The 11,977-nt window shown below is 38.9% G+C and overlaps 1 protein-coding gene across 1 annotated transcript in view; it reads left to right on the top strand.

Annotated features, from left to right (window-relative positions):
- The window catches only part of dnah7 (dynein, axonemal, heavy chain 7), an 82,233-nt gene that overhangs the window by 2,256 nt on the left and 68,000 nt on the right, over nt 1-11,977 (top strand). Inside the window, exons 5-17 of the mRNA XM_007552313.2 lie at nt 825-1,005; nt 1,185-1,257; nt 1,894-2,019; nt 2,277-2,396; nt 3,118-3,292; nt 3,385-3,564; nt 4,679-4,951; nt 6,457-6,584; nt 6,851-6,929; nt 8,137-8,361; nt 8,443-8,589; nt 9,196-9,375; nt 9,456-9,596. Of these exons, the coding sequence (XP_007552375.2) occupies nt 825-1,005; nt 1,185-1,257; nt 1,894-2,019; nt 2,277-2,396; nt 3,118-3,292; nt 3,385-3,564; nt 4,679-4,951; nt 6,457-6,584; nt 6,851-6,929; nt 8,137-8,361; nt 8,443-8,589; nt 9,196-9,375; nt 9,456-9,596 (2,028 nt within the window). The remainder of the gene's footprint in view (nt 1-824; nt 1,006-1,184; nt 1,258-1,893; nt 2,020-2,276; nt 2,397-3,117; nt 3,293-3,384; nt 3,565-4,678; nt 4,952-6,456; nt 6,585-6,850; nt 6,930-8,136; nt 8,362-8,442; nt 8,590-9,195; nt 9,376-9,455; nt 9,597-11,977) is intronic.

Here is an 11,977-nt window from a genome sequence, read left to right as displayed (position 1 = left end):
ATATATATATATATATACACACACACACACACACACACACACTGATATATCCTATATCAGTGTACCTGCTCTGCTTGTGCCATCAGTGGAAAAAATACCGAAGCTAACATCTGCAGTTTTCCTTATCTCTGCTCTTCAGCCAATCAGCATGAAGGAAAGTGCTTCTCCTGGATTGGCTGATTTATAAACATCAGCCAATAGTGTGTCAAGGAGCATTGTCATTAAAGCTGCTTACTTTGGATATAACACATTTTCTGGACGATAAATTGTCCCAGATAAATAATGACGTTGTTTTGAGACCATTTTCAGGCAGAATAATGGAGAGAAGACATAAATCGATATAAACGTGTTAATTTAACTGGCAGATTATTTCAGTTAATAATCTGCCAGTTAAATTCCCTTGTTTCATTAATAACAAGGGAAAGATATCTTTCCCTTGTTATTAATGACATAATCTACCAATGTTTTTTTGTAAATATTAAGGAGTTACTTATTTAAAATAGCCCTTATATTTTGCTGAAAAGTTACTTAAGTCAGTTTTGTCTTCTTTCATTTGCACTAGAAACCAGACCAAAAAAAGGTCAGATTTTGTGTTTTTGCAGTGTAATTGAGACCGACTGCATCTGTTTTTGTCTTCCAATTTCTGATATAAATCATCGAAATGAAAATTATTAAGCTTGTTTTAATCTATCATACGATTTATTGAATTATTGCGACAGGTTTAGATATTTTTTGAGTTATTTTTATTCTCAATGAACAAACATGTAAACTAACTCTTCCTAAGTTCTCTGTGTGCTCCTGAACGCTGCGCTGTGTCCTGCCAGATGTTTAACTACTACATCCAGAGGGGCATCGGCCTGGTGAACCTGGCACGTCTGCAGGACTCCTGGATGGACAACATCCATGCACTGATCCCCTCCAAGCTGAGGCGCCTGAACACATTGCTGGAGGAGCTGGATGACGAGACCAAGGCAGAATATCTGCAGAGCATCAGGGCTGCAATCCGTACGAACCCAATTATTTCCAGAAATAATGTAAATGAATGACAGGGGTTCGTTGATCCTCTCAGATTCATATGGATGAATCTGGATGAATGGCTGAATGTGTTTTGATTATAATCCATTAAGAAAAATCATGATTTTGTTTTTAAGTAGTGATTTAATGTCTGCTGTGTTTGACTGCAGTAACCAAAACCCTCCAGGATCAGAGTGGAAAGGAGGCGGGAGCCGAGGAGGAGCTGCCATCTCACAGACTGGAGTCAGTCCCTTCAACCTCCTAAGATGCTAATCAGATATTTAGTTTGTATCTAAATACTGAGCAAGAAAGTGAAATATTTAGCTTAGATTATGTTGTGCAAAGTGAGGAAAAACTGTTTCAAGACCCAAAGAACCAGAGAAAGAATATATTCTTAATCAGTGTTTATTCGAATCTCTGCTCACTGATGGCAGTCAGGAGAAAGAGCCTTGAGCAGAACAGCTTACAGTTTTGTAGGGAGAGTTTCATTCCTGTCACATAGTTTGATAATCTACTTGGTTACAGAACAGATAGTCAGCACACGTATCTTCTTTCACTAGGGGAGTCAAGCACGTCATAAGAATGCATAGAAGAAACAATTTAATAATTTTATTGGCCCGAGAAGTAGCTCCAGAAGATATTCTCATGAGCACGTGTGTCACACAAGAATCATAATACTGTTATGATCTGATTTAGTTAATAATCATAGTAAGCTTAAAATTTTCCACTACACTTACAAAATGCTACATAGCTTGACCTTGACTGCTTTCCGTTGCATTCAAACAACAAGAATAAACTGAAAACATTAGAAATGTGGTGATATTTGCATGAAAGTAAACGTATTTTCTCGACCGTCCCTCTGATGTCGTTCCCTGTCAGGATGAAAGTCGTGCCGAAGCCGTGGAATCGATCGTTTATCCAGGCGAGGAAGAAGATCAGCCTAAACCTTCACTGCGTCACCCGCCCTTTGCTGCAAGTGGTGCTTCTGTGGTACGACTTGTACAAGTAGGTACAGCAGAAGCAAACAGGATGCAGATATTCATGTAATGTCTCCTCACACAGTTATCTATGTGAGTTTCAAACTCTAAACAGTGGTGTTTTTGTCTAAATGAACCGCAGTTTTCTTAAAAAGTAACACAAAATCTAGCAGGTTTTGTGGTGGAGGCGGTGGCCCTCAGCATGCCACTGCCTCCACCGATCATGGCGGCTCTGGTGCAGCAGACTCTGTGTAATCGGCCTTTTCTTCACCAATCTGCTTTCAGAGACATCCGACTGATCGACGTGGCAGCGATCTGCTTCAATAAGAAGTTCATGGAGCTCTCTGAGTTTCAGCAGGTTGTTGCTAAACACATTGAGTTCTCCAAAAATTTCCTCCTGGAAAAGTAAGCAAGACTGACACAAAGTTAGATAATAACTCATCCAGCAGCAGTGAAATAAATCATTTCAAACATAAGGAAGAATGCAGCAGAGCTCCATGTTTACCCCGTATGTGGCCCCATCCGGCCCGCCATGGATTCTCATGCGGCTCTTTAGGTCGCTTTGTGCTTAACTGTGATTTTATTTTTCACCTGCATACTGCCAACTGTTTATAAGTTCATCTAGCTTATAAACAGTGTAAGTACTTTGCCAAATTACATCAATCAGCCCCTTCACTTTTTCACAGAAATTTCCAAGGTTTTTCTAGAAAATTTCTGAGATTCTGCTTTTGCTTACAAATTTTTGACTTTTCAGATTCTTTGAGATTAATCTCAGAAATTTTCCAAAAGAAAAACTTGAACATTTCTGTGTTTGAAAGGTTTTAAATTTGCAAAAAGAATTAGACATTTTTAGAATAATCTCAGAAAGTTTCTACGAAAAAACCTTGGGAATTTCAGTTTTCAGAGTTTCAAACATCGAACATTTTTGACATTTGAAACTCAGAAAAAGTTTAAATTAAAATGTGTTTGTTTTTGTGGAAAATTCAATTTTTCTTGCAAATTTTTGAGTTTTTGAGAGTAATCAGTAATTTAAAAATAACACGTAAATTTCTGAGTTTGAATGTTTGCATGTTTGATGCACAATTTTAAATGATTAACATGTTTTTTTTTGTTTGATTTTTTTTAGTTGGCTTTCTGACGTGCACAAGATTTTCTGTGTGCAAAATCTGCTGGTTTCTCTGAGCAAGAAAGGAAAACTCGAGTCTTTCTTAAACTCTGCAGCATCTCTGATGACGCTGCATCTGCAGAAACTGACGCTCAACTCATTGAGTGACTACACAAAACTCATTTCTATAAACATGGTACAATTTAACTTTTTATCTTTAGATTCTTTAATCTAAAGAATAAATGAAGCTGGTGAATTTAGTTTTAATTCCTGCCGTCTGTCACTCAGCATTCAGACAGAGCCAGAGGCACATCAGGCTTTATTCTGCATCTGGTCTTGGAAGACACTGAAATCAAGTTTGAGCCGGACTTCGCGACGTACGAGGAGGCGTTCATCAGCGTGTTTGAGCTCATGCTCAGTTCCACCAGCGATATTCCACGGGTCGAATCCACCCTGTTCCCCGAATGGGTAAGAATAAAACCACAAAGCCGGGTCAGTAAAACCTGATATGGTGGTTAGTTTTTACATACTGGAGCTGGATGATATAAGCATTTCATTATAGATAATTATTCATTTTATATTTATTTATTTATTTTTCATTTTTCATTTTGTCATAGACAATTCCGACAAAAAAAAAAGACAAATTGATGAACAATATTTACATTTGTCCAGAGAATGTATACAGTTTGTTTTGTTTTTTTTTTAGTTTCTCCAACATGTAAAGTGATTTCTATTTTAGAAAATATTTTATTTATTTCTGTTTTAAATATCCAAAGTACCTCCAAACTGGTGGTGGGACCTTTCCCATTTTATCTGCTGTTTTTACTCCGTCCCGTTGTTTTTTTTAAATATATTTTTAAGAAGTTATAAGGCACAGTTAAAAATCATAAAACTGCTGCTGTGCAAGTTATGCAACAGGTTGTTGCTAGGCAACCAAAGAGCGAGTGAATGAGTTGATTCCACCAGCTTAGCTAGCCGGGAGAGGTTTAGCAGCTAAAGCCTGTCCTGTACCTACATCCCCCAGAATGCCGTGCGGTTCTGGATCGGAGTTCAGTGAAATTACTAAATATTCTATCAGATTTATTATCTATTGATCTACATAGTTCTCATGTGTCTTTGCACTTCTGTGAACTTTGTAACTGACAGCCATCTTGGCAAGCAGTTGCTATGGAGTTGCTATGACAACAATAAAGCCACAAGCCTAGAATTAGCCTTGTTCCCATCTAACTTATAAACAGTGTAAGTACATTTCAATTTGATCACATTTTTTATAGTATTACACCTCTGTAATACTAAGATGAATATCAGTGATATTTACTATAGTACTTAATACTGAACTAGCAAAAATGAGCTTAGCTAATGTCGCTTTTATCTGCTTGCTAAGACGGACATGTAGCCCAGGTGTTGTTACATGTACTTCCTCTGCCAGTCACCAGAACCTTGTTACTCACACAAACAGTTCATACATCATATTGATCATGTGTCTAGCGTTATATATGTGATTGATTTATTGTCCAGTCCTACCTATTGATGTCAGGGGACAGTTTGAGTCTAGCCTGAGTTCTTCCCCAATTTCTTTCAGGAAGAATCCAATGTTGGGAAAACCTTGAGACCCATCATCCTTCCAGAGATCATCGAGGCCCAGCAGGAGGAAGTACGCCGAGCGTTCTGGGCTGAGACGGAAAGCCCCAAAGAGCACATCCACCTGTTCGACAAGTACGCCATGCTGGTGTCCAAGGAGGCGGAGGAGAAGGTCCAGAATTTCCTCAGTCAGCCGAAATCCTTCCAGGAAATCAAGGAGGAGGCCATCTACTACCAGGAGCTTGCTGATGAGATTCAGTACACATCATCCAAAGTAAGACCTGGAACATGAGCCGCCTTTTACTCAGTACATCACTGGCATCAGTCGTCCTGTTTGCAGCAAGTCAAAGTTTATCTACTGTGTCTTTTTAAAAATTGTCAATTGAGTTAGGTGAATATCTACTCAGTGATGGCACTTCTCACCTTTGGCATCCCCAAACACACTTAGGTTCCCCAAAGGATGCCAAAGCGGATTAAACGATGCACCTGTTTGGTCTGCTTTAATTCTATAAAGTCCAGTTTGTTTTAGGAGGTGTGAATGCTAATTGGACCAAAAACACAAACTCTAGTCCACCTATAAACCTAGGTATTGGCTTGGCTGAAATTAACTGTGGTGCGTTTCAAATGCATATGTGAACGGCAAGCGGACCAGAGACCGCTCCAAAAGCACGAGGTGGACTACAGCACAGGGCATTCTGGGTAAATACAACCAAAACAAATGCATTAGACCAGTGTTAGAGGTTAGTGTTAGAGGGCGAAATGGCTCGGGGTTTTTTTTTGTTTTTACCTAAGACAAAAGAGAAGTCCTACAAGCACTAAAATCTGATGTTACTCTATTTTTCTTTGCATTTATTGAAGCAGGAAGTTGTGCTCAGTGTCTTCTTCAGAGGTTTTTGTGTCATTTCCTCCAGTGTTTTTTTTTTTTTTTTTTTTTTTTTTTTGGTGCAGCGCTCCCACAGGCGAGGAACTGCAGCAAATGAAAATGTAACAAATGTTGCAGTTTTGCCTACCAGACTATCAGAGCTGAAAAAAACACTTAGGTCCAGTCTTTTTGTTATATTTTTTACCAATGGGATTTCTAAAAATTAAAAATATTCTCTGTTATGCTGATGATGTCCAGATCTACCTACCACCCACACCAAAAACCAAGTATTTTATCCAGCCTATATTTAACTGATCAAGTTGATTAATGCCTTAATCGCAGTAAGATAGAATAATTTTCATTAGGTGCAACCACACTGATCGTCTCTCTGGTCCTCTTTGTCCTTTTTTCCACATTTTTGTCTCTTTGCTGTCAAAACACGTTGATGTGACTTTGGATAGTGATTTTAAATTTGATTAGTCATTTTCTAGATTTTAAGTACAATCAAAGATTTTCTCCTTCTGAGGGACCCGAAAAGAGACATTAATGCTTTTAAATCTTCATGGCTTTATTATTTATTATTGTCCGACATCAGTGTCTGACCTCAACAATGATGTCCTAAACGAATGGTCAAATATTCCCAAAAACAAACTTCTAATCATTCTAGACACACTTCTTAGAAGAACTGAAGCAACATAGGCTTAATATTTAAAATGTGATTACGTTAAAGGTCATGTGTGTATAATGTGTGGTGATCCAATACTTTAGGCAACAGAGTGTGATTTTCATGTCCATCATTTAAAAAATGTAGCTTTAAAACTTTTTAGAAAAGCTAACAAAATGTATAATTGTCAATTTATCTGTCTAGAGATTCACTCTGGTCTTTGAGAACTGATTAATCATACTTTGGACTTCAGGTGGTGCGACTCGGCATGTTTGAGGTCCAGTCCCAGAAACTCCTCAGCTCTCTGGCCGAACGTGCGCTGGAGCTCAAGGAGAAACTGGCTATGCAGATGTTACAAGATCATCAGGAAATCAATGAAAGGTTTCTTGAAGGGCTTCACTGCTTTCCTGCTTCATCCTTTGTCTTTAAACACCAAATATTACCAAATATAGTTGGTCTAGTTTCTAGTGGAAACATCTTAGTACACTGGGAATTAAACAAAAGTAACTTACAAGTAACTTTTAAGCAAGACATGAGTTAGTTTCAAGTCAGTAATTCCTTAATATGAATTTTTAGAGAATTTGAAGCAGTGATGTTTCTGGTATCAGACACTTCCACCAGAATAACGGATCTTTTCTAACTGACAGGCTCTGCAAAGAGTTTGAGAAGATTTCAGAGATGGCCCTGAGTACGCCGCCTGACACTCTGAAAATGGTGGAGCTACAGGTGATTTTTTGTTTCCTGTCACACAGCAATAATTACACTGTCCTGTCAGTAAATTAAGCTTGAAGGATTTTTACTTAATAGTTTACCTTATGTCTGAATAGTGGCTTTTTAGCTTGTAAAAGTATACTTTATTTTGTTTTAATATTGTTTTTGAAGATTTTCATTTAAAGGGGAACTGTGACGCAAAATTTTCTTTTTGCATGTTTTTATGCTTCCGTTTGTGTTTCTTCTGCCTCTAAAAATATTCTAAGCACTTAAAAAAACACTCAGCTGCTTTTTAGCAATAGTGGCTGGAAAATGAGTCGTTTCAAAAACCTCCAGAAGGAAACAAATCAGAAGGCACTGCCCCGTTACCTAGCAACCACACAGAATTCCACCTGTTACCTAGCAACCCACACAGAATTCCACCTGTCACCTAGCAACCCACACAGAATTCCACCTGTCACCTAGCAACCCATACAGAATTCCACCTGTTACCTAGCCACCCATACATAATTCCACCTGTCACCTAGCAACCCATACAGAATTCCACCTGTCACCTAGCAACCCATACAGAATTCCACCTGTTACCTAGCAACCCATACATAATACCACCTGTCACCTAGCAACCCGTACAGAATTCCACCTGTCACCTAGCAACCCATACAGAATTCCACCTGTTACCTAGCAACCCATACAGAATTCCACCTGTTACCTAGCAACCCATACAGAATTCCACCTGTTACAACCCTAGCAAAGTCCAGTCAGTATGTTTGGTTTGCTGTATGCACCATACAATGGCTGCTGGAAAGGCCAAAGTGTTATGTTATTGACTTACCATCCAGAAACCACTTGTTGCATTCTTGTTGGCTGTGCAGGAGGTTCTACTAATGCTTTTCAGACGTGCAGTGGCATAACTGTGAAACTGTTTGCAGCCATGTAATCATTGAGTTGGGGGGCGTGGCCAGCAGCAGCTTACTTGCATTAAAGTGACAGAGTCCAAAAACAGCTAAAATCTCATTATCTAAGAATGATTCTTTGCCAAGAAATGTAATGAACATGTTTTGTTTAGACCATAGATCAATCCTAGCCCATTCAAGGAAGCATAAGAGGCCGTCTTTAACTAATTCTATGCTAGTGTCTCAAAACAGTAACAGAAATCTATCAGTTTGCTTTTAACGTCTGTACCTGTTAACTGTGCCGATGGTTCCCCTGCGTCTCTCTGCAGGCCTACGTCCAGAAGATCATAGAAACAGATATGCCTGTGCTGGAGCAGCGGCTGGCTGACTCCAACAAGCAGCTCTGCGACCTGATGGACTTTGTCACTCTGTCGCCGGAAGACCTGGAGCTCAACACCCGAACTGTCCACTGGTTCCAGCGCATGCCCGCCGTGTTTGAGGAACACCAGCAGATTATCGATGAGAAGACGGAGCTTTACCAGAACGCACTCAAGGTCTGCTTGAAGCTGAGGAGGGTTAATGATGGATTTACTGAAGGTGAAATGATAAAATGCTGTTTGGTTTAATTGTTGCAGCTGCAACGGGAGCGTTTCATGGACGAGCTGGTGGGCTACAACATGCAGATGAAGGAGTTTCTTAGTTATGGTGAGTTGGCGGATCTCAGCAAGTACCTGAAGAAAGCGCAGACGCTCAACGCCAGGCTGGACATGGCCAGTGACAAGGTGCAGTAGGACCAAGGATGGAGGTTTTATCCGTGTGTTTTTTCAACTTATCATTGCAAAAACACACATTTTTACATTTTTGTCTAGTTTTTACTGCAAATATCTTGAATGAGACTAAATTAAAAGTAAGTTTTCAGCAAGATATATCAGCTTATTTTATGTCAATAATCCTTGAATGGTGATAAAAAGAAGCAGATTTTGCTCCCTTATAGATGGGACAAATTTCTTCTAAGTGAAATAATCTGCCAATGGAACTTTTTAAATCAATATACTAGAATTACTGACTTAAAACAAGCTCTTACATCTTCTATAGAAGTTACTTGTAAGTTTTGTTTTATTTAAAGTGTACTAATATGTTTCCAGTAGAAACTAGACAAAATTACTGGGAAAGATTTGGTGTTTTTAGTGCAAGTGGATTCACATGCTTATATTTTTTTTACCACCAGAGGGCAGCATTGGATGTGAAACAGCGTTTTAATCATCTTTGTTTTCATTTGTCATCCCAAAATATACCAGAAATCCTTTTATTTATCAGTTTTGTCATTTTATTTTCTAAACGTTTAATCATTTCTGGTTTGTCCGTTTCCTTCGTCTCGCTCTGAGAAGATTAATGACCTCAACATGGAAGAGGAGGCCTTCGGCTGGCCCGTGTCCCAGTTTCCGCAGCGGAAACAGATCCAGGACGGGCTCACGCCGTTTCTGCGCCTGTACGAAACGTCGTTTGAATTCCTGCAGGACCATGACAAGTGGCTCCACGGGCCGCTGTCCGGGGTCCCTCCAGACAAGGTACCGAACGTACAAAGTAACGATCACATGACTTTAGTATTTTAATATTTTCAGCCCTAATAAAAACTGTTTTCCTGCAGGTGGAGGGCGATGTTGGGAACTACTGGCGCACGTTGTACAAGCTGGAAAAAGGTTTCTCTGAAGTTCCCAATGCCCTGAAGATAGCCAAGATCGTAAAGTCTAAAGTGGAGAGTTTCAAGGGGCACATCCCCATGGTGCAGGTAGAGACCGTAAAAAAACAGTTAATGCTCTGGTCAGGCACGTGCAGAGGGGACCTGGGGGGGCTTGTGCACCTGCCCCTTTTGCTCCTTGCCCCAAGTGCCCTTTTGGTTTGTTTGTTTGTTTATTTATTTATTTATTTATTTATTTAGGTATTATTTCCTAAGCCCTCTTCTGACACATAAGAACATGTACTAAAATTATTCGTTTTTTTGTTGGTTTTTTTTTTGTACAACATAATAAGCCCCCGTCACCTTGTTACCTTTGACCTTTTGCCCGTGACGCATGACGCAGTTTCCTCTCGCGCAGTGACATAAGGCGGCTAACTGGAGCGGAACGTAGCGAACGTTCCAGATTACAGATCAGTTTTTGGTGAATTAAAAAAAAGTTTCTGGTGAATAAAGTGGAGCAGACCTGCTACTTGTCAGATGACGGAAAACGTTGAAGTATCGTTTCTGCTTCAGCGGTTTAAGCAGAGAGGAAATGAAATACAACAGACACTGACAGGCCTCTGTCTGCCTTTCTCTGAAGAACTACTGAGGGGAGGAGACAGCCAGGTGAGGAGAAACTGTTCTTACCTATCGATCAGTATCATACAGACATTAGGCTGTTGTTGTTGTGCTACTAGCTAGCTGCTAGCTAACGACTTTGCTAGCAAAGCTAGATAACTGAAAAGCTTCTTCCTTGTATCGTTAATGATATCAGTCATTCTTCAGTATTGCTTATGCAATAGGGGAACATCGCCCGTCCAAAACCTTTCATCTCCATAATGGATAAATGTTTTCTAATTTCCTTTGCTGCATAATGTACATTGCATTTATTCTAGCTTTAGGTAAATGTATCTTGAAGGANAGATCGTAAAGTCTAAAGTGGAGAGTTTCAAGGGGCACATCCCCATGGTGCAGGTAGAGACCGTAAAAAAACAGTTAATCCTCTGGCTAGGCACGTGCAGAGGGGGGTCTGGTGGGGCTTGAGCAACTGCCCCTTTTGCTCCTTGCCCCAAGTGCCCTTTTGGTTTATTTATTTATTTTTATTTATTTATTTATTAAGGTATTATTTCCTAAGCCCTCTTCTGACACATAATAACATGTACTAAAATTATTTGTTTTTTTGTTGGGTTTTTTTTGTACAACATAATAAGCCCCTGTCACCTTGTTACCTTTGACCTTTTGCCCGTGACGCATGACGCAGTTTCCTCGCGCGGTGAGATAAGGCGGCTAACTGGAGCTGAACGTAGAGAACGTTCCAGATTACAGATCAGTTTTTGGTGAATTATAAAAAAACATTTTTGGTGAATAAAGTGGAGCAGACCTGCTACTTGTCAGATGACGGAAAACGTTGAAGTCTCGTTTCTGCTTCAGCGGTTTAAGCAGAGAGGTAATGAAATACAACAGACACTGACAGGCCTCTAGTCTGCCTTTCTCTGAAGAACTACTGAGGGGAGGAGACAGCCAGGTGAGGAAAATCTGTTCTTACCTATCGATCAGTATTTTTATCATACAGACATTAGGCTGTTGTTGTTGTGCTATTAGCTAGCTGCTAGCTAACGACTTTGCTAGCAAAGCTAGATAACTGAAAAGCTTCTTCCTTGTATCGTTAATGATATCAGTCATTCTTCAGTATTGCTTATGCAATAGGGGAACATCGCCCGTCCAAAACCTTTCATCTCCATAATGGATAAATGTTTTCTAATTTCCTTTGCTGCATAATGTACATTGCATTTATTCTAGCTTTAGGTAAATGTATCTTGAAGGAGAATAGCACTTAAATAAAAGTCCAACAAGGATATTCATTTAGAATTAAAAATAACTCACCTGAACTACCATGATAGATAAAATGTATGTAATAAAAGTGTCATTAATGAAGGGGAAAAAACTCAACCCAGACTTTAAGTTTATGGTCTGGTTTGCAGAGTATACAGTTAAATTTTTTTCCCCAATTATTGAATGGGAAAAAAACAAAAACTAAACTCAGTTAAGTAAAATAAAATTGTAATTAAAACTTTTGGAATTGTAATGATTCCTTTTTTAAAACAAAAAGTTTATAAAAACTTTTTAAAAATTAAATAACTCATTTTTGTCTCGTGAACTTGAAAGGTTATTTGCCAAACATAAACTTTTATTTGCACACATCAGAAATCTTTTGTTGCGATTTTGGGCCCTGCCCACGACGTCATGTGAGAATCACAAGCAAAAACTTAGATTAGCAAGAAAAGATTTATGACATGCACAAATAAGTTTGTTTTGCAAAAAATAAATTCACTTCATGAGACAAATATGTGTGATTTTAATTAAAAAAAAAGTTTAAGCAAAACTCAGTAGGCTTTTCTCATGGTGACATGCATTAAAAATTCAATATTTGCTTTTGTTTTTTTTTTTTGTTT

This window comes from Poecilia formosa, unplaced genomic scaffold (genome assembly GCF_000485575.1).
Source record: "Poecilia formosa unplaced genomic scaffold, Poecilia_formosa-5.1.2 Scaffold47, whole genome shotgun sequence".
NCBI lineage: Eukaryota > Metazoa > Chordata > Actinopteri > Cyprinodontiformes > Poeciliidae > Poecilia > Poecilia formosa.
This window is presented reverse-complemented; position numbering and strand designations above follow the sequence as displayed.